Consider the following 22,272-nt stretch of genomic DNA (forward strand, 5'->3'; position numbering starts at 1 on the left):
ATATTAGATCTGTTGCAAAAGTTTTTATTTTTAGAGTTAATAATTCTGCAGAGAGTTTTGAGCCACCATTGCCTGTAAATATGTAAGAGGATTGTCATCTTTACACTAAAAATCATGCAGTTTTTTTATTTTAACAGTCCAAATACAAAGAAGCATGGGAGAAGGACAAGACCATGATCCACGTGATGCCAGACACACCTGAAATCAACCTAGCTAAAACTAATGCTATGAACGTTAGCGGTGTAAGTATATTTGTGATTTCTTAAGTTTCTATAAAATATTATCCGCTTCCTCTATATTTTCAGAGTCTAGGGAGTATTTTCAAAGTACAGGGTTTAATTAATCACACTTTATAAAAGAGAAAAATGAGAATAAGATCAGTTTTTGTGTAGTGCTTTGAACATCCTTTTACCACAGGCATCAGTTTATAATAGTTAAATAATTTTTTATGAGAAAATAACAATTTACAGTGTTAGGATAAATCTAATAACAGTGTAACCTAATTAGGAAATAATTAGGTTATAAAGCAACAGGCTGAATAATATAGTAGGAATAAAAATGCACTTTTGAGCAATGTAGGTTGATGTGCCTCTTGTGATGCATGATAAAAATGTTTGACAGGCCTACACTGCATAATATTTGAAGTGGAGAGCGAAGCTTCATTTATTTCGGAGTTGTACACTACAGCACAAAAAATTCAGATAAAAGGAAACCAATGGTGAAGAAATTTTAAATGTAAAAACCAGTACATGTGGTAGCGTTGGGATGATGTTTTAGGTGAGCTGGTCCAGGAAATATATGAGAAGCAAGGATTTTTGTGGTTGATATCTCTTTTTGGACCAGCTGCATGGTGGAGATAATTTAGACAAGTTTTGGAATGCAGGCTGTTCTTCAAGTCTGCTTTTAATTTTTCAAATGAAAAATGATTGATTGCATCATCATTTAGTGCAAATGTCAAAGTATTAAAAAAGATGTAATTTTCTTTTATCTTGACAGAAACTTTATAAGGAAGCTTGGGATGAAGTGAAAATGACCTATGATTTGCGAGCTGATGCTATCCCAATCAAGTCAGCTAAAGCCTCCAGAGAAATTGCTAGTGATGTAAGTAAGAAAATAAACCATTTATGACTTTTTACGTGCTTTTTTGGAATGTCAGAAATATTTACATGTGGTCTGTCTTCTTATCCAGTACAAGTACAAGCTAGATCATGAAAAGCAGAAAGGGCACTATGTCGGAGTTCGGAATGCAAGAGAAGATAACAAAATGCTCTGGGCCCTGAAGGCAGGCAAGGTTCAGAGTGACCTGGAATACAAGAAATACTTTGAGAAGAGTAAATCACAGTACAGTGTGCCAGTGGACATGCTGTCCATTATGGCGGCCAAGAAATGTCAGACTTTGGTCAGCGATGTTGATTACCGTCGTTATTTGCATCAGTGGATTTGTCTGCCAGATCAGAATGATGTCATACAGGCTAAGAAAGCCTATGAACTTCAGAGTGATGTAAGCTAATAATTGTTTATGGTTCATCTTCTATAATGTTGCCTTTTCTTTATAAGTCTCCTCCATATCTAATTTAAGTCAATGGGAGTCTTGCTGTGGAATTCAAAGGGAGTTGGATTGAGAGCTTTATTAACAGATGTTTAGTTTATGCTTGTGTCCCCTGATGGGTTAAATTGATGCTCCCAAGCTTCTACCTAGCTGCTGTTCCCCCCCATTGCACTGGCTGTGCCTGGCCTAGAGTTTCCAGGCTTTTCCTCTCTCTGGCTTCTCCTTCCTACCCCTGCCCTAGCAGGCAGGGCACTGTACCACAGCACAGCCAGCAGTGCTGGGGAAGCCTGAAGCCTGGAACTTGCAGATGAGCACCTAAGGGTGAGTAAAGGTGTGTAGACAAGGAGTGTAGCAGGAAAGGTGCAGAGAGCAGTAGTGGGGGGTGCACAGTGCAGTGAGCGGAGGGAGCAGCATGTGATGTTGGGGGGAATGCAGTGCAGTTGGCAGGGAGCAGGGGGTAAACCCAGGCACTCTGTGCAGTGGCAGAGCAGTGATGCTCCATAGGTGTTGGACAGCCCTGGTTTCAGCAATTATCGTTTCTCTTATAATGATCTATTTATACATGATTCTTTATAAAAAAAAATTCTGAAAGATCTTGTGTTCAACAAACACAATACACAGGACAATCCTTAGGTCAAAGGCATGTTGGAAGACATTACAAATTCTGTGGAAGAAAATGTAGTAATAGCATAATCTCTAGACAATTTATATTATAATTCTGTAAATAGAAACAAATTAATTTAAAACTGAAGATAATAAGCAGTAAGATTATAACAAGTAGATTATTAGAAGCACTCACAATAATTGCATAGATGGTCTTCTGTTGCATGAAGGCAAAGATGTTTAGTATTTGAGAAATGCAACAGTTGCACTGAAAATTCCATAATCTCTACATTCAACCTCAGATTGTAATAAAATAAAATAGATAAATTATGGGAAAAATAGATAATCCTGTGTATTGGTTATTTTGTAGCATAGATATTATGTACTAGGAAAGCTACATTTATTCTTAGACTTCTAAAGCAATTAGTAATAGAAACAACATTGATCTCATACCCATTAAGATTTTTATACTAAAAATATATTTAGAAGACAAATCATCAGTATTTAGTTTAGACCTGTTCTGCCTTGAATGATAAAGAAACACGACTAGAACATACTATATATACGTAATTTATGAAGTAGATTATGAAACTTGGTGAAATGTAATTACTTGCTATACATACTGTCAAGTTTAAAGGTGGTGAACTTAGACTGTGAGGCTATTGAGGTCAGTGCTGCTGTCCATGAAATCAAAGGTACTTGAAGGAAAGCAGATTAAAATCCATAATTTATTAAATTTACCAGGCTGGATGGAGAGCTTAAGCTAAGGACATTCTATTTTCTTTTCACAGGCTGTTTACAAATCAGATTTAGAATGGCTTCGTGGGATTGGGTGGATGCCAAATGACTCTGTTGGAATTAACCATGTCAAACATGCTGCAGACATCTTTAGTGAGGTAATGTAATTCAGTATTTGTGATAAAGATTCTTGGGTATATTTATAACTGAAGTATTTGTAAATTGTAAATTCATCAACATTTTGTTTTTAAAAACATTTATAATAAAAACTGGGTCTTTCCATAATATTAATTTCCTTACATCAGCTTGTAAATAATTTGTTGTCTCCGGTGTAGTCCTTTTCTTTTTTCTCTGTCCATACAGAACTGCTATGTTTGTATGCAAGGGGCTACAATACAATCTGATTACAATTTATCTTTCTTTTCCCTTCTGCAGAAAAAGTACCGTACAAAAGTTGAAACTCTCCAATTTACTCCAGTGGCTGACAGAGTTGATTATGTGACAGCAAAACAGGGTGGTGAAATTCTGAGTGATGTAAGCATACCCTTATATCCCCAAATTAAATGTGTCTGAGCTTAGCAGGACTTTACCTTTAAAAGGGGAAAGTAGAGTTATGCAAAGGATATTCTGACTTCCTCTGCAGATTCTATGAATGTGTGAAACTGAGATGAGGGGGGCATGAGCGTTAATGAGTTCATTCCCTTGATTTGTGCTGAAAGTAGCTGCCTCCCATTTATCACTTTGCCATAGAGCCCCTTGTTTGTTCCTTTCCTGTCCTCTCCCCATCAGACTCACCTGGCATTAGTGAAGGCATTTAGTTCTTTTTTTTGGTATCTGCTGGTGGGACAGTCAGAGCACAAACCTGGCATTTTAGGCCTGAAAAAATATGTAGTTGGCATGTAATTTTTCTGACATTTGGAAGAGCTGGCATCAGCCAGCATGCCATGACATGACCTATCCTTTATTCATGATCTCAAATGGCTTCTTTTATTATTTTGTCTCTCACTGGAGGACAACAGGCCAGTACGATCATTTTATTTGCTTTATAAGTTGTTTCTTACATATTACCTGGGCCTTGCTATTGTATTTCCATTATGTGGTGACTTTCCATATACTTTCTTTGCCAGATTAAATACCACAAGGAGTGGAATAGTATCAAGTCAAATTATACTCTGACAGAAACACCGCAGCTAGATATGGCTCGTGAGGCAGCCAGAATCCTTAACCAGGTATGTAGTTCCACATGGAAACACTTGATCATTTGACAGTTTGTAGTCATATTAATAACTTAATAGGAAAATGTAAAACACTTCTATGCAGTTACGGATACACAGGAGCAGGTAATTAGAGGGGTCTTGTTACTGGTTTAAATTTTTTATGTTTAAATTCCTACAGAACTTATACAAAGAAAGCTGGGAGAAATTAAAAGCTACTGGTTACCTTCTGCCTCCTGACACTGTGCAGATCTGTCATGCCAAGCACTCAAATGATGTCCAAAGTGAGGTAATGTTATCCTCTGTTTATAAACATGTTGGGAAGGAGACTGCTTAGGATCTGGCAGTACTGACGGCTCTGCAGATCTCATCAATTAATATTACAAAGGCCTGTGTGGGAGGCAACCTTCAAAATAGTTTCAGTCCTTCTCCCTAGGACTGAATGCATGCTACCTTCCATCAGTAAGCAGTATTTGCCTTTTTTTGAATCACAGGGATTCCATTGTTTGAGGGCCAGATTCTGATCCCCTTTCTCCTCTTTAATCCCCTCACCTTATTCCAGGAATAGTCCTTTGAATTTAAATGGCAGCTTCAGAAGATGTCTATAAGAGAATAAGAATGCTGCAGTAGCATGAGTGATTTTCTGGTGGCTACTTTTAGAAAGGCTGTACATGTCTTGTTGCAAGGGTCTTTCTTCTGAACAACCTGCAAGACCAAATACACAGCATAATACACATGCTGACTTTTTGCATAAAATACATGCTGAGTTTGGTACCCCATTCCTTGATGAATATTGAATATACACGTTATTGAATGAAGTAACAATGGACACAGAATAGGTATTTTAAATAACATACCACTAGACAAACTATCGATGTGATTTTCAAATTCTTTGTTTCAGCTTCTTATAAAATAGTATTTGCATGAAATTATAGAATCATAAGCCTGGAAGAGATGTGAAGGATAGTGTAACCCAAAAATTATATGTAAGAATTTTTCTACAGGGCATTCCTGCTGTCCTAAATAAGTTGCTCTGTTAAAAGATTTAACTATATTAAGTTAGAAAATAACATTTTCATTAATTTGTATTGTCGTATTATCCCTCATCCCCTCTTACAATATGTAGCAGCATTCTGAAAACTGTGACTGTATTTAGCAGTAAAGCCAGGTCATTGTTATTTCTGATATACAAGAAAATAGGTTTTTCACAAATATATTCCATTTTGACGTTAAAATGTCTCTCTTCCTCCCCCCCCCCCCCCCCCAGCTTAAATACAAAGCTGAATATGTTAATCAAAGAGGTCACTATGTTGGAGTTCCCACTATGAGAGATGATCCCAAACTGGTGTGGTTTGAGCATGCAGGCGAGATCCAGAATGACAGGTTGTACAAAGCAGCTTATAACAAATCAAAGGCTAGAATTCACATCCCGCCAGATATATTGTCAGTCGTGGGTGCCAAGGACTGCCAGGCCTTGGTCAGTGATATTGACTACCGTCACTACCTGCATGAATGGACCTGCCATCCTGACCAGAACGACTGCATCCAGGCAAGGAAGGCCTATGATCTACAAAGTAATGTAAGTGATTTTATATTTACAGTCTTTAATTCTGACCACTTGGTGCTTTAAGTATGTGGCTTGTATTTATGAAGCTCACATAGTTTACTTTGGCTTAACTCATGATATTGTCTGTGCAATACTTTCATTTTCTTTCATCGTTTTCCAGAATCTCTATAAATCTGATCTGGAATGGCTCCGTGGCATTGGGTGGATGCCACTGGATTCTGTAGAGCACAAGAGAGTAAAGAATGCCCAAGATTTGGTAAATAAGGTGAGTACATTTTCTGCAAAGTATATGATTCTGTCCTGGTTCTAGTACATAGCATTTAAGGTGATATTATTATGTCTTTGCAGAGAGTCTATACAAAGGAGGCCCTGGACAACTTTTCCAATATGACATCAGTGGTTGACACACCAGAAATTGTTTTGGCGAAGATTAACGCTGTCAATCAAAGTGATGTAAGCATTCTTTTTTTTAAAAAACTGTCACAGTAGCATTATTAGACAGCTTAATTATTATGCCAGGCTATGTTCTCTAGTTAGCAGTGCACTATATTATTAATGCTAGACTTTTAGGAAAGTGTTGTGTAAGTGAGCAACACAGCATGACTGTGTGATGGCATTTTGTGTTTTTCAGTAAAAAAAAAAAGTAAGATTTTTAGTAATCAAAATTAGATCCATTTTGGCTGAATTTATAGTAAAGCTACTAAAACCTTCTTACAGATCAAGTGTTTTAAATGCCATCTGAATCTGCTAAAGTTCCAAGGGAGACTTGCTTAAGGACCATGGTGACTGGTATATCGTATCATTGGTTATGAGAAATTCATCATGCAGTAAACACCTGCAACTGACAGGAGGTCTAATCAGCTAATTAATGTTTCATAGATCATTAACATGTTTATTTTCTTCTTTAGGTAAAATACAAGGAAACATTTAACCTTGAGAGAGGCCAGTATATCGGTTCTGATGACACTCCTCTGCTGAATCTTGCCAGAGATATGTCTAAGCTTTATAGTGATGTAAGTTTTTGTACATAGTCTGTTTAACCACTTCATTTTATTTCACTTTACTGACCCTAATGCATAATGCCCTGTATTGGAACACAGCACAGCTGAGTTCTATTCCTACCTCTGCCATTAGTTGCTGGGTGCCCTGGAGCAAGTCACTTTACTTCTCCATGCTACTGTTCCCCTATCAGTAAAATGGGGATATTATAGTCACTGTCCTTGGCAAACTGCTTTGAGATCTACTGGTGAAAAGTGCTGCACTATACAAACAGTACAGTATAGAATAGCCAGGCAGTATTGTAAATGTTTGCATCTTGAAAAAATGCTCTAGATTTTTTACTTATACTTCTAATGAAACTTGAATGAAATGTCAGATTAAGAGCTGGATGGGGGAACAACAGGACTAGGAATATTTTCATGAATATGGAAATACAGCTTTACCTATTTTGTATTGTGCTCTAAACCAAGGATTCACATTTAAATTATAGATATTTTTTCTGGTACCATTTATAAAGTAAGGGCATTTATATACATGCTCCGGTAGTGCGGGAGGGGGTACGCTTTAATACATGAAATGCTGGAAGCTGCTGGAGCGTAGTAATTACCACACTCCAGCAACTGAGTCTGATCCAATGTACTGTAATCACAGAGTGTCAGAGCAGCCTCACTGCACATGTATAGGTGCGCTAAAGGACTATTGACTGTAGGTAATGGTAGAAAGACCTAACTTTAAATATTTTGCTCATACGAATATGTTCATTTGAAAATGTACTGGATGTTTTAATCAAAACCTAAACATCTTTTCTTTGTCCAGAAACTGTATAAAGATGCATGGGAAATCACCAAACCTATAGGTTATACTTTGGATGAAAAATACATCCCCGTCGTTGGAGCTAAGCACTCTAATTATATTAACAGTGAGGTTGGTGTGAATCTTTTTTCAATACCAAGCATCTGTTTTTGAGGTATTGCTTATTTGAATCATCTCAACAATTTCTGTGTGAATATTTTGCAGCTTAAATATAAAGCAATATATGAGAAGCTGAAGGGCCATTACTTGGCTGGGAAGGATGTTAGTGAGTTCCCCAGCGTCATTCATTCTCTAGCATTCCAGAAAATGAGGAGTGCGGTAAGGAAAGATTTTTATCTATTATATTATTACCTTTTTCAGTACTGTGGTATCTAAAACGCCTTGATCCTTCAACACACACAGGCATTTGTTAGTAGAAAAACTGAAGGATCAGGTGTTCAAGATTTAACTCATAATAAACACTCTTGTATTTGATTAAGTCAAAACATTATTTTAAATTGGCAGATTTTTCTTAATGCTTGGTGTGTAGCTAGGGATAAATAAGTAAGTGTGAAGCTGCTTAGGATGCTAAAATGATAGCTAATTATAGAGGCTGATAAATTGACCAAGTTTGAAAGAATGGACAGCTTCATGCAAGATTTGTCCATCAGTGGGACATGATACTTAGGAGCAGAACCTACAAATTAGGACTTCCTGGCATTGAACGCTGTAAGGTGTAAGAGCAGAGGAGCAATGTACAGATCAGTATATATATGCTCCACTAGTATACTCTTCCCCTTATCACCCACTCTGTGTCACCCACTCACTATGACATTGGGCTTGACAGATTCATTAGTATTTATTGTTTGCAATTGCCTGAAATCTGAGCAGGTATTTTATTGCTCAGTCTACCTTTGCTTTAATAGAGAATTTCAGAATTAGAGTCACCTAGCAGTACTTGTATATCCACAGAACAGAATTATGCCTGTGGGTACTCATCTACTTGAAACTTTCATATACTGGGCTGTCTGTTACCCTCACTACATACTCATATTCTCCTAAAGGCCATATGCAGTTGTATGTAATATAATCACTAATATTCTGTCTGCATTTAGTCACTGTGATCTAACTAACAGAGTGTGAGCAGAAGGTCTGGTGAAGAACAAAAGCAGGAAAAATCCCCCTTTCCTTCAAGCTTTTTAGACTAAAAACAATCTTTGGAGCATAGGGACCGCTTACATCTTGAATCCTCATTCATTCCCTCACCAAGGGTCGATCTTCCCTTTGTATAACTCTAGTAGAATCATTTTTAATTTAAATTTTTCAGCAGCATAAGCTCAAACCTATCTATGAAATCCATGGGATTTCATTAATTTGTATTGTTTTCCTATTTAGCTCTGAAGGTACAGAATAGGTCCCAGTGTTATAGTCTATCATAGTCAAACCTGTGTCTGAGAAATACACATTTTTAATATTCATTTTTCTGTTCCCCCAATACTATGTTTTCCAGCTGGCATACAGGAAGAATTATGAAGACACCAAAGCAAATGTCCATATCCCAAGTGACATGTTGAATCACGTGTTGGCTAAAAAGTGTCAGTATATCCTCAGTGATCTTGAGTACCGAACCTACTTGCATGAGTGGAACTGTTCACCTGAAGAACATGATGTTATTCTGGCCAAGAGAGCCCAGGAGATTTTGAGTGATGTATGTGTCCTATTTATTAATTTAAAGTGTTGGTAGCTGAATTAATTTAGTGACTTAAGCTTCTTGATTTATTTTTTTAACTTTTTAAAATATGAAACCATACTTTCTAAATTGCTTCAAGGTATCATTTGATTGAATCTACATCAAAGGCCTTTATATTATTTTTCCTAGGAAATCTATAATTACCTTATTTATTATTATTTATTTATGTTGTATTTATTATTTCCTGTAAGCTGCTTTAACATACACCAGGGACCAAAATGTTTTTCAGAAGCTGCAAGCAGCAACAGCTTACTTTTGTACCAGCACTGTAGGGTGCTGTACCAGTTACAGAGATGATAGAAAGGTGGTATAGATCACCTAGCAGGCTGTAAAGCACTGGCTTAGCCAATGCTGTAATTGTAATATGAATGTGGTCATGGCTATGTATGCCTTAGAAAATCTTGTTGTGTGTTAATATCCTGAACCTGTATGTTCAACATGGTTTGTTGTTGTGTTGTTTCCCATGTAAATGTATGTTGAAATAGCTGCAAAAACATAGTGACAACAATCACTTTTTGGTGCATAGATATAGACTTTCAAAAGTAACTTTAAGCAAACAAGACTTGTTTAGAGCTAGTAGTATCATTGAATATTGCCATGTAGAAGAAACTAGTTAGATATGGGAAGGATAAAGTTATCACTTTTGAGGCAGAGTGCATGCTTCTGCAAACTAATTGATTTGTTTTCTTCAGGTTATATATAAAGATGACTTAACATGGCTGAAAGGAATTGGATGCTATGTATGGGACACTCCACAAATCCTGCATGCTAAAAAATCATATGACCTGCAAAGCCAAGTAAGTAAATCTTCTCTTAGCTGATAGCAGGATTTGTAGTAGCGTAGCGTGCTTGCATTGAAAATCTACCATGTAGAGTTTCAGGTTTATCTGTAGAAACATCATTAGTTCCTCTTCTTATGGGAAAAAACCAGAATAATAAGGGAAGCAAGTAGCCAGAGGATAGGATTGCAAGCAAGTTAGTCTACTTAGGGCACAGACAGAAGTTACATTTTTCGCATGTTCAGGCCCCTGAAAGCACTCTACATCCATGCCGTGACACACTTTCACAGCTACATAGCACTTTAAAGTGGCTGATCATGTGAAAAATTAACCCTCCTCAAATGAGGTATCAAATGAAGGTGCTCTGTTTTAGAGAGCCTTAGGTAACTTGTGTTCTCTAGATTTAATTTGTCATGCAATCGGGGCTGGGCTGATGCATGGGGCTGTCACCAGCACTGCTCCTTTCACAAACTGCCAGCTTGCCCAGCCTGAGCTGAAGAGGGAGGGGGCTAGATCAGAGCCCCACCACCTTGTGGCCCCCCTCAACCTCCCTGGATAAAGTAATGGGGTTGAGCCCATGAAAGAAGCAGCTCACTGCTGCTGGCTTGTCCCTCCCTCCTTCCTCCCTGATGACAGCCCCAGTGTTGGGGGTGGGGGGGGGGGGTGCATGGCTGTGGAGTGGGGCAGCTCTTTGGCTGGGGAGAGGGGCTCCTTGGCTCTCTAGGTAGGCTCAATTTCCTCCATCCTCTCTTCACTGCCCAACAGGTGAATGTCTGTTGGGTTGGGGCTCTCTAACTCATGGCGCTGTATGTATGTAAAGCGCCATGAATTAGAGTGGGGGCCTGAATATCTGTCAGCATCCTTACATGTAATCTTTCATCACTCCTTTGCTCTGGACACAAAGGAATAAAAACAAGATGCAAAGGATGTGGTTTAATTAGGCCCTTGTGTTTTTTACTTAGCTGGAAACTCTACATCAATCACAAAGTACAAATCATCCACCCTTACCAATGTGGGGAGGGTTGTCATCAGCCCCCACCTTCCAAGCCTGGTCTCAGCCTGCTGATGTCTCACTTTTTATAAAGGCTCAAGAATGAGGTTGTCTAGCTGCTGCACATTAGGAACCCAAATTCCCTGTCTCGGCTTCTTTAAGATGTTTTCCTCTGAGTCTACTTTAAGTTGTGGTTTATCAGAGAACCAGACTGCACTGGACACCTGTAATAGATGCCTGCTACAGAGACATAGGCTTTGATGTTTTCATATCATGCCCAGAAATGTTCCCAGATACCTAAGACTTCCCTTCTTAATATCAAACAAAAATATATCCACTCCTCAGAGAAGTTTACCCCATTGTCTCTGAGTAACTCCCAGTATCAACTGGAATATTATTGCTAAACTACCAAGAATTGTCTTCCCTCTTTTGGTTAACTGCCTAGTTCTTTCACCTGGCCTTTTTATCTGGGCCCAGCTGCTGGGGCAGGGTTTAGATACCCTATTCAGGGTATGCAGGGGTCTATGACTTACCTGAACTCTACCAGGCTTCTCCCAATCCGCAAGACGGGAAGACTTTAAAGGTCAGCCACTCCCCTTCCACACTGTACCTAGACTTCTGGTGGCCCTGGGCAAACTCTTAGTATAGCACTCCCTTTTGCCAGAGATAGTGATGATAATAATAAAAAAGTACCATTTTGGGCCCCCTTTCTGTCTAGGCCCCAGGCAAGCGCTCCTTTTGCCCACGCCTGTGTCCAGCGCTGCTACCCTTTCTTTCCACTGTCCTGACAAATACTCCATCATCACCTTTGAAGTTGCAGGAAGCACACTTAAGTTCCCAGTTTTCTCAGTATTAAGTAAAGAAACAAGTGGTGAGATATGGCAAGGTTGCTGAATTTGCTGGAAGGAACGGGCTGAAGCACTGTCAGAACTAATACTTCTTTTTGTCTGTTTTCTTAGCTTCAATACACAGCTGCAGGAAAAGAGGGTTTGAGTAACTACAGTGTTGTTACTGACACTCCAGTTTATGTGACTGCAGTCCAGAGTGGCCTCAATGCTAGTGAAGTAAGTCATCACCTGTTTTTCCACCATGAAACTCCTTGGGTTCAAAATGATAATTAAAAGAGCAATTTCATCTTTACATTTCTTTCTATAGGTGAAATATAAAGAACTTTATCACAAAACTAAAGACCAATACACAACTGTGGTGGAAACAGTGGATCATGACAGAATTGAAAATCTGAAGCATCTTTATAGCAATGTAAGTGATTCTAGCTCTTCCCCTCAGATAACAAGTGGGTAGGATTTTCATTTTTTTAGTTGTAGATTTTTTAGTTCCAGATCCTTGGCAAATTATAGTATATTGATAAGCTGATTTACTGCAGAAATGCTCATTTAAGCTAGGACCCATTCTGATATTAGAATGGGCATCAGTAAAAGAAGAGTTGAGTTTGTCACCTAACCTGAAAGGAGGTTATTTTGACTAAACGTAGAGCCTCTGGGGATAGAGCAAGAGTTCAGAGGTCTGTGGAGATATTATTTAAAATGCTAGTGATTTTTAATTGCTTTCCTATTTTGTTTATTACTGAACATAAGAGTATTATACAGAAAAATGTTTTATCCCCTCAGAACCTGTACAAAAGCGCCTGGGAGAAGGTGAAAGCCACGGGTTACGTACTGCCCTCTGATGCTGTTCTCCTGTCACGTGCCAAAGAACTGAAGCATAATGCTAGTCTTGTGAGTGAACAGAATATCTTCAGCTTTTGTGTCTTAGTGGTGATGGAAATGCTTATTGAAAATCACTAGAGAAAGATTAGGGTATATCAGTCTGACTTAGCAATCCACCCTATTCAGCAAAGATTTAAACATATGCTTAAAGCTATACATGTGAGCAAATGCTTTGCTGGACATTCTTATATGTTTTGCTGAACTAAAGCCCATACAAGCTAGCTCTCTTGAGGTACACCTGTACAATTAGAGATTTATATTTATAAGTTAAAAATGTGCAGCTATTTCCCTACAAGAGATACATTGAGTATTCTTTAATGGCTTCCAGAATGCATGTGCTACTTTACTGTCTATAATAAAACTGAAGACAAAACCGGTTCTGAAATGCTTGTAATCTCCATTGATCTCGCTAGGCTAGTGCCCATTTCAATTGCTGAAGAATATGGCTCTAAAAATGCAGTTGTCACAAAGGAATAATTTTACATCCTTTCCTGGTCTCTGTTTAGGTCAAGTATCGGGAAGAATATGATAAGTTTAAAGCACTTTACACTTTACCTAGAAGTGTTGATGATGATCCCAACACAGCAAGATGCCTTAGAGTTGGCAAGTATAACATTAATGTAAGTATTTTAAAAAATAAATTCTGGTAGTCAGCACATTTAGTAGTCATCCCATATTAATCCAGATTTCATATATAAGTGTGCATCAGCTTTTCATGTTGCTAAACTCTCTAAACATGTTTGTGTGTGCTTCTGGCCCATCTGCTAAGTTAAGTTACCTTTGTGATCAAGCTTTTGGCATGTTGTCTACAGAACAAAATTCTATCTGCCTTGCAAAACCTACTGTGTTGGGGGACTCATTTACAATATGGAACCATGCTACTGTAACTAATAGACTTTCCATTCTTACACATGTAAATGATACCAAACCATATTTTAATAATGCCACTGATTTGCATGGGAGCATAGAAATCACCAGCTTGTGAATTATTTTTAGTGGAAATCAAACTATCAAATTATAGTCAATGCTGGTACTGGCATTCCAACTATTAACTCATGAGAAAATCAGCTGTTTTAAACAGTGCTTCAGACTGTATTGTGATATTACTAATATGTGTGTTTAACTTTGTAGCGTTTGTACAGGGAAGGCTATGAGAAGAACAAGGCCAAAATCCACATTGTACCAGATATGTTGGAAATAATTGGTGCGAAGGACACACAGAAGAAAGTCAGTGAAATTGATTATCGTACGCGTCTCCATGAGTGGATCTGCATGCCGGATCTTCATATCAATGCCCATGTTCGAAAAGTCACGGACCAGCTTAGTGATGTAAGAACTCAAGCACGATTTTCTGAACACGTATGGTTAACCTGGAATTGTGGTTTTTGATGCATAAATTTCACATGCAAACTGAATATGACAGTAATAGCCGTAACTGCAGTATCATCAGATTAGTTCAGCCACACCAAGTCCTTATCTGTAAGTGAAATCAATTTACACACTAAAATGTTCAGCATTAAAACACTTTTTTGCTATTTTTGTTGGATACTAATAATTAAAGCTGGTTATAGAAACTCTTTGATCTTATTGAAAATGTGATCTTTTCCTAGTTGTAGAAATTAGAAACAAATGTTCATACAGTTGCTCAACCATTTAATACATTTTTAATGTATTTCCTTTTAAAAATCGCATTGCTTTTGCAAATATATATTTTAAGAAATCCTAGGATCTATGTGGAACAATTCTATTGAATTTGGTAAAACTATCCAAATTTTCTGAGGATTTTTCCCAATAGATACCCGATGCCATCAGTGGTACACTATAGTGTAAAACATACGTTTAACTGAAACTCTTCTTGTCGAATCACTTCTGTAGAGGGGCTTCCTCACACAGTTCCTTGTAGTCAGTAAATCAAAATTAAAAAGATTGAATGGTATGTTTGCCTTTTCATTTTTGGAGACATTTATTTATGGAATGTTGGAAAGGGTATTTGCTATTGAAAGTTAACCTCTGGGGTTGATTTAGTGATAAGCAATTAAGTTGTACTGAAATGTTTCTCATATCTTTTTTGGTCTAATACTGTAGGTTGTCTACAAGGATGACCTCAACTGGCTGAAAGGCATTGGTTGCTTTGTTTGGGATACTCCTGAAATTCTCCATGCCAAACATGCTTATGACCTTCGTGATGATGTAAGTCTGGCCTTTGGCCCTGCTTTTTAGTTTTTTTCACTTCCAGGCATGCTCTTTAGGTAAAAGGATGCGGTGCAAAAACTGCATGTAGCCCCTTGCATGAAAGCCAGAAAGCCTTTTAGTATACTAAAATGTTCAGATTAAATGTTTTGATCTTTAGTTTTTAGTAAAGAAGTGTCCATCAGATAGGCCCAACTCAGAAAAGCACTCCAGCATTTATTTAAATGTGTGTCTATTCAGAGAAATGCTTAAATGTGCTTAGGTTTAAAAATATCCTTAAGTGTTATTGCTATCAAAGGGACTTGACAACATGCCTAAATACTGTTCCCGAGTACTGGTTCTTTCATGACTTGGGGCTTTTGACCTATATAGGGTATGAAACAAAAGAATTAAAAATTTAATTTTATAAAATTATATCTGTTCAAGAGTAATTGGAATTGCTTTGGGCTTATGGTTTCATATTGTAGACATATATATTTAATATTTTTTATTCTATATATAATAATATATTTTATGTTTTTTATGTTAAAGCATTGTAGTATCCATTAATGCAGCATTATGACTGTTTTTCATCAGCCAAACATATCAGTTATGCACATTGAGCCTTTTTGCTTATAAATTCTTATTGCCAGAGTGCATTACTAATACCATGAAGAAGATGCCTAACTGAACAAGAGCCAGAATGAAGCTGTTTTATTTTTTCTCTGCAGATTAAGTACAAATCCAAGGCAGAGAAAATGAAGAATGACTACACCATGATCCTTGACACTCCTGTCTATGTTCAGAATGTCATCAGTGGCAAGAATTTGAGTGATGTAAGTATTGATATTACATGTCCATCCTGTAATATAGTAATATATGCATCATGTCTCAGTAAATATGTTCCGATTATTTTCCTGCTAGTCTTTCCTCCCCTGGCAATCCCATCAGCAGGAAATTGAAACATAGCTGGTGCACTGAACAGCATGGAAAGGATTTTTTTTGTAACTGTCCTGAATACACAATTTTTTTCTTGAGTACATACAGATGCTTGGAGATCTTAGGGGGAGGTCAGATAGTGCTAAAATGGCCAACTGACCTAACTTAGTTTGCCCAGGTATGGAACTTACACTAGATCCCTACTTAGGTAGATCTAAGTGTGAACTGTTCAGAAATACAGGAAGGTTAAAAATGGCTGACTTGATCTAAGTTAACAATCTAAATAAGATTAAGATGTAAGTAAGATTGGTCTAAAAATGGCAAACATGATCTAAGTTAACTGGAGTGGGAGGGTCTGAGGGCTAAAAGTAGCCTCTGATCCTGGAGGGTGGGAGAGAGAGAGCCTCCCCATCCCCCCCAACCCCTCCCCCGCAGATCCTGCTAGCCCTCTGATCCTGCAAAACCCTCCCAGATGCCACCAACCCCCCTGTTCACCCTGCTTTCCTCCTCCTGATCCTTCAAGCCAGCCTGGGGAACCGCACTTGCCCCCCAGCCCTCTCACAGACCCTGCTAGTCTCCTGATCCTTCAAGCCAGCCTGGGGAACCGCACTTGCCCCCCAGCCCTCTCACAGACCCTGCTAGTCCCCTGACCTTGCATAGAATCTCATAGCCCCTTTGATCCTCCCTGTGGATCCAATGGACCCCCTGATCTCCCCTGCAGACCTCATTTGCCCTCCAGATTCCCTCCTGAAGACTCCACTTGTCCTCTCTGAACTCTCCTGTGAACCCCCATTTTCTTTGTGGTCCTCCCAAGCTAGTCTTTCCCAACCTGGCTTATCTTAGATCAGGTGGCCATTTTTAACTCGATCTAACCTCCCACTAACCTCCACAAATGTTTGTATACACCTTTACTGTCTTTCAAAATGTGGTGCTGATGTAGAAAGGTGCAACATGGCAGCTCTGCATTGTGGGCAGCAGCAGCACATGGGACAGCAGCAGCCTTCAGCTGCTGGGAGCCACACAGTCAACTGTCAGCAGCAGCACCTTTTATTTTTGCACCCCTCCCCTAGGCCAGCACCCAGGCCTGCTGCCCTGATCTCTCCTCCTCAGTTATACTTCTGCTGAGATGTGTGCAGATAATAACCGACAAAAGAGTCAGTTAGGCAATGTGTACCATGAGACAGCATCCATAGGCTGACTTCTTACACTTTTTCTTATTTCTAGGCTGTTTATCGCAGTGAATATCAGCACAACATTAGAGGCAAAGTGATCCCCACTGATAAAACAGTGGACTTGGAGAGGGCAAATCATGCTCACAAGATACAGTGTGAAGTAAGTACAAATGCATAATTTCTAGAAGGAGACTAAAGAATAATAAAGCTATGTTTTGCCCTTTGGTGTTAAATGCACATGCATAGTTCTCTTTGATTTTAAGAGCAGTCTATGTGTTTATGTCCAATTTACAAAAACTTCAGGAAAGGGACAGTCCCAGTCAGAATCAGTCACTTTTCAATGACAATACTGGGTGAGTATGCCAGCTCTAAATGCAGCCTTTGCAGATCCAGCAAGCGGGTGTGTGAGGACAATGCCTCTTTGCTGAACTCCAAAGCAGATATGCAATTCATTTTTTTCCAAAGCCACAAACTACTTCTTTCCTATACTGAAAGAAAAAGCTTATCCAAAAGCTTCAGTTGTTTTTCTGGGCTGTCAAATAAAGTGGTTGAACTTTGCTCTAAAAATAAACTGGGACAAAAACTAGGTCTGTCAATTAATTACAGTTAACTCGCGCAATTAACACATCAATCGGTCTTCTGTTAATTTTTTTTAATAGCAGTCAATCGCACACATGGTTTTGGAGCCTGCACCCTGATGCCCTTGCCCCAAGAGCTGCGTGCTGGCCATGCCACGTGTCCCCTGCCTGCCCAGCCATGACATGGCATACTGCGACTCCTGGGGCAAAGGCAGCAGGGCAGAGAACCCCAACCTGCCTCTGCCCCACCCACAAATTGGGAGGCCTGTGCCCCCCATGCCTGCCCTGGGGGTGCATGCAGTACTAGGGAGACATGCCCCCCCATGCCGCTAGACAAGCATGAGTCTCCCATGGCTTTGTCCCATGACCTGGCTTAGCTCTGATCACTGGTTAATTGTTTAACTACCCTAAAAAAACCCTCTAGTTAATCTAAAAAGCTGCGTAATAGGGGTGTGAGAAGCAGGCCCTATTTGATTTGGATTTGGAGTCGACCCAAATCGGGGACAGTGATTTGATTAGTTGATTTGGGTCGCTGTTCCTGATTCGATTCAGCCAAATCCAAATCTGATGATGTGATGCTAATTTGGAGAATCAGTGATTCAGATGTAGACACAGCTTTAAATGTTTTTTCTATATACCTCTATATACAAAAGTGTGGGGGAGGGCCTTCCACGTGCTCGGCAGTGAACTCAGAAGTGGACCAGGAGTAATTCTGGTTCACTTCCAGGTCCTCTGGGGAGTGCATGCCCCCTCCCCATGCTCCCCTCCTGGCTCAGTGATCAGCTACAAGGGGACCCAGGGTGCCCCCCCAGACCCAGGAGGCACCAGTCACTGAGCCAGGGGGGCATGGCAGGGGTCCCCTGTGTGCTCCCCAGTGGACCCAAAAGTGGACCAGAAGTGCTGCTGGTTCACTATTGGGTCTGCTGCCAAGAGCATTGGGGAGCCCCCTGCGCTTCTGTGGGACACTCCCTGCACCCCAGCATTGCAGCATTCACAAGCCACCTGCTACCTAGAGGTATGTAGAAAAAACATTTAAAGCTGTGTCTATGTCTGAATCGCCAAATCTTTCCAAATCTCTCCAAATTGATTTGGAGAGTTCTGATTCAATTCAGAGAGATTAAAGAGTCCTCTGATTCAATTTAGAGATTCGGCCACGTAATCGGGCTGAATCTCCATCAAATTGAATCAGGGACCGCAGCTTCACACAACCCTATTGCCTAATGCAATGGTGCCCAACTTTTTTGCCCAGTGGGCCAGATGGCCATTGCTCTCAGTCGGTCTGCAGGGTGGATCCGGCTGGTGGTCCTGATCTAGCACCTAGGGCAGGTATAGTGGGGCCCCATCCATCCACATGAAATGGGGCAGGAGACAGCACAGCCCTGATCCAGCCACATGGTGGACAGGAGCTTGGCCTGACCTCAACTTGGCCTTGTGGGCTAGGGGACATGGCCCGGACCCTATCCAGCCATGTTGCAGGAAAGGGGGCATAGGCAGGCCCACATCCAGCTGTGTTGGGTTTGAGAATTTGGCAGCAGAGAGAAGTGGCAGCATTAACTGCTACTTGCTGTCCACCACCAAAATTCCCAACAGTGCAGACCAGATGCCATTGTTCCATGGGCAAGATTTGGGTTGTGGACTGGAGGTTGAGCATCCCCAGCCTAATGTATGTAGACATTTATCTCTGACATATCCCCATTGGCTTTATATATTTCAAATGACACTGTAGAGTCAAGGGTTAGGTATGGAGTTGAACTGCAAAGAAGATATTTGCTATACAGTTAATACATTCTCTTAAATATTTCACATATTTGTCTCTTTCCTTCCCTGCAGAATTTGTACCGTTGGGCTGGAATAAATGCTCTTCCCACTGCATACAAACTTCCTACAGACACACCAGCTTTTAAGCATGCTAAACATGTTCAGTACATGGGCAGTGATGTAAGTACTGTATATTGAGTTCTTTTCTTGCAAAGGAATATTTGTGGATCTCTATGCCTCATGCATGGATACACAACATTTCCTGGAAGCATATTCATAAATTAAACTAATCATGTTTGCTCCAAGTGTCTTTAAAAGCCGAGGTAGAATGGGGTGATATTGTAGCCCTGAGAGTCCAAGGAAGATGTAAGAGGCGAGGATATCCTTTACTGATCAATTGTATTGGGTGAAATATAGGCAAGCTTTTGAGTATGAAATACCCTTCTCCAAGTCTCTGTGAAAAAAGCAGACACAAGTTGAGCTATATAGCACATAGAGCAGAGGCCTGGGCAAAACTCCAATGTAAATAAAAACTTCATTTTTCAATATTGCAGCTTAAATATAAAGAAGCTTATGAGCACACAAAGGCTAAAGGCTATACCCTTGGACCCAAAGATGTTGGCTTTGAGAATATCAGGAAAGTTAATAAAGTTATCAATGAGGTACTGTAAAAATTGTTTTGCATATGTCTTTATGAACATATTATCATGTAGAATTATTACTATCTAACAAAATTAATTATAGTACAGTTTTATAAACCAACTTAGCTGCTATTTGATAAAAGTTGTTGAGAAATTGGCGGGTCTCTGTTAGTGAGATCCATACTGTTAACATTTTTAGGCCAAATGTATTACAAAAGCATACACATATTCTTATCTGTTGATATTAATGAGACTGTCCATATGCTTAAAAGAATGTTTGCCTGATCAGGGCTCTGATCCTCCATAGCATATATCAGATATGTTTAACAGTAATATTAGTTTTTGTGAAAAAGCTTTAGCTACTAAGAAGCCTTTCTTGCAAAGTGACTCCATTTTCTACCATTCTGTACTCCCTAGAGGAACTCTTGGCCTACCAGAGTAATAATAGTAATTTTTGCTGACCTGGATGTTGTATGTCCTTGTTTTAAGTGTTTAATTTTTAACATGTGGAATGCTGTTTTCTTTGGGGCAGAGGATGTATCGGGAGACATACCACAAGCTTAAGGACAAGATTCATACTACCCCTGACACACCAGAAATTCGCCAAGTCAAAGCTACACAGGAAGCTGTCAGTGATGTATGTCTTTTCCTATAATTTTCCTAAGGAAGAAAATTTTGGAATATTCAGCCTGATCAAACATTTCAATGTAATTTCATTTTCTTTGTTTTCCAGCTGATCTACAAGGCAGACTTATTTAAAATGCGGGGACACTTGATTTCCTTGCCCTTTACTCCTCAAGTGGCGCATTGTCAGTATGTTGGGGAAATCACAAGTGATGTAAGTACCTGTTTCAATAAAATAATCTGATTTTGAATGCAGCAGGCCAAATTCCTTTTTCTTGACGCCTATGCAGGTGTCCATAAGAAAAGAATTTGACTTGTCATTTGAGTTTTAAAATATTGCATAGTAATTATTTAATTAGTATTCCCCAGAAGGGTCAACTTTTAATTTCTTTGTTACTGTGCTTGCTTCACAGAATAAATACAAACAGGATCTGCAGTGGCTAAGGGGCCTGGGCTGTTTCCTGTATGATACTCCTGATATGGTCCGTGCTCGTCACCTGCGTAAGCTTTGGGTAGGTGCTCTTTTCTGGAACTCAAATGCACACATTGATCACTTCATTTTTTATGGATGCACAAGTGTCATGATAATATATTTTAAGGACACCAGAGCAATGAAGATAACACGGTTATTTTTAGCAGCTACTTTGCTGTAGTGGTGCATCATAATGGGGAACGCACTGCTTCGGCAATGTAGCTAAACAAGGACACAAATGTTCCCAAGTATTAAGGAGCAGGGTGGGATTCTACTGTAGCAACACTTAACTGTGTTAAGTTTCATTGTATATTTTCAATAACATAGCAAACGTGACACGTGTATTTCTTTTTCAGTCTAATTATGTGTATACTGATGATGCCAAGAAGATGAGGGATAAATACAGTGTGGTTCTTGACACTCCAGAGTACAGGACAGTTCAGGAGCTGAAGACACATCTGAGTGAAGTAAGTATTGGAATGGTGTATCTATCCATTTTAGTGATGGTTAAATGAGGTGCAAATTGTCTCATGGGTTTTCCTGCTATTCTGGATGTGGTCCTTTCATGTGTGTGATTATCTAAATGCAGTAGTGTAAAGAGGGGTGGATGAATGGGCACCAGTCCCAGGTTTGATTTAGAGGGGAAGCATCTATACATTGTCCTATGGCAGTGTTGTTACTTCCAAAAGGAAGTATTAAAGCATGGCGCAGTAACCACCTGTATTGTGCCTGCATGTGGTGCACGGTTAGTTTTAGCAGCTACTTTGCTGTAGTGGTGTATTTTAATGGGGGAGCATGCTGCTATGGCAATGTAGCTGCTGGTCACATGTAGACACCCATAAACTCTACGACTCTGTAGCGCGTGGCTATGGCAGTGTAACATTATGTGTAGACGTGCCCAGGGAGTACCAGAATGGCATTCCCAGGGAGCTGATGCTGCCACAGCAGTGACCTGTATTCAGGGAACTCATGGTGCAGCAGTAGCAGGCACCTAAATATTAATTTAATTTTGTAACAGAGGAATTAACTGCCAGATTTTGTCTCTTTCTAGATTGTTTACAGAGCTGTGGGCAAGGAGCAAAAGACAAAGTATACTTCAGTCCTTGAAACACCTGATTTCTTACGAGCCAAGAAAGGACAAAAAATACAGAGCCAGGTGAATATTTTCTGTCTTGACATTTTCTCAATCCAGTGTACACTGTTCTGACTT

The 22,272-nt window shown here is 39.5% G+C and overlaps 1 protein-coding gene across 31 annotated transcripts in view; it reads left to right on the plus strand.

The window, feature by feature from the left end:
- Nucleotides 1-22,272, plus strand: part of NEB (nebulin) — a 207,472-nt gene that overhangs the window by 128,570 nt on the left and 56,630 nt on the right. For all 31 annotated transcript variants that reach the window (XM_090045755.1, XM_090045724.1, XM_090045725.1 and 28 more), the window contains exons 84-113: nt 138-242; nt 997-1,101; nt 1,190-1,501; nt 2,944-3,048; nt 3,326-3,424; nt 4,018-4,119; nt 4,286-4,393; nt 5,372-5,683; nt 5,832-5,936; nt 6,020-6,124; nt 6,580-6,684; nt 7,487-7,594; nt 7,688-7,801; nt 8,973-9,170; nt 9,905-10,009; nt 11,942-12,046; nt 12,138-12,242; nt 12,611-12,718; nt 13,216-13,329; nt 13,841-14,038; nt 14,795-14,899; nt 15,610-15,714; nt 17,042-17,149; nt 19,398-19,505; nt 19,880-19,987; nt 20,499-20,603; nt 20,700-20,804; nt 21,004-21,102; nt 21,419-21,529; nt 22,114-22,218. In XM_090045755.1, coding sequence (XP_089901881.1) covers nt 138-242; nt 997-1,101; nt 1,190-1,501; nt 2,944-3,048; nt 3,326-3,424; nt 4,018-4,119; nt 4,286-4,393; nt 5,372-5,683; nt 5,832-5,936; nt 6,020-6,124; nt 6,580-6,684; nt 7,487-7,594; nt 7,688-7,801; nt 8,973-9,170; nt 9,905-10,009; nt 11,942-12,046; nt 12,138-12,242; nt 12,611-12,718; nt 13,216-13,329; nt 13,841-14,038; nt 14,795-14,899; nt 15,610-15,714; nt 17,042-17,149; nt 19,398-19,505; nt 19,880-19,987; nt 20,499-20,603; nt 20,700-20,804; nt 21,004-21,102; nt 21,419-21,529; nt 22,114-22,218 — 3,777 coding nt within the window. The remainder of the gene's footprint in view (nt 1-137; nt 243-996; nt 1,102-1,189; nt 1,502-2,943; nt 3,049-3,325; nt 3,425-4,017; nt 4,120-4,285; nt 4,394-5,371; nt 5,684-5,831; nt 5,937-6,019; nt 6,125-6,579; nt 6,685-7,486; nt 7,595-7,687; nt 7,802-8,972; nt 9,171-9,904; nt 10,010-11,941; nt 12,047-12,137; nt 12,243-12,610; nt 12,719-13,215; nt 13,330-13,840; nt 14,039-14,794; nt 14,900-15,609; nt 15,715-17,041; nt 17,150-19,397; nt 19,506-19,879; nt 19,988-20,498; nt 20,604-20,699; nt 20,805-21,003; nt 21,103-21,418; nt 21,530-22,113; nt 22,219-22,272) is intronic.

The sequence above is a fragment of the Crocodylus siamensis genome, chromosome 4 (genome assembly GCF_052110815.1).
Source record: "Crocodylus siamensis isolate JL-2025a chromosome 4, ASM5211081v1, whole genome shotgun sequence".
NCBI classification, from domain to species: domain Eukaryota; kingdom Metazoa; phylum Chordata; order Crocodylia; family Crocodylidae; genus Crocodylus; species Crocodylus siamensis.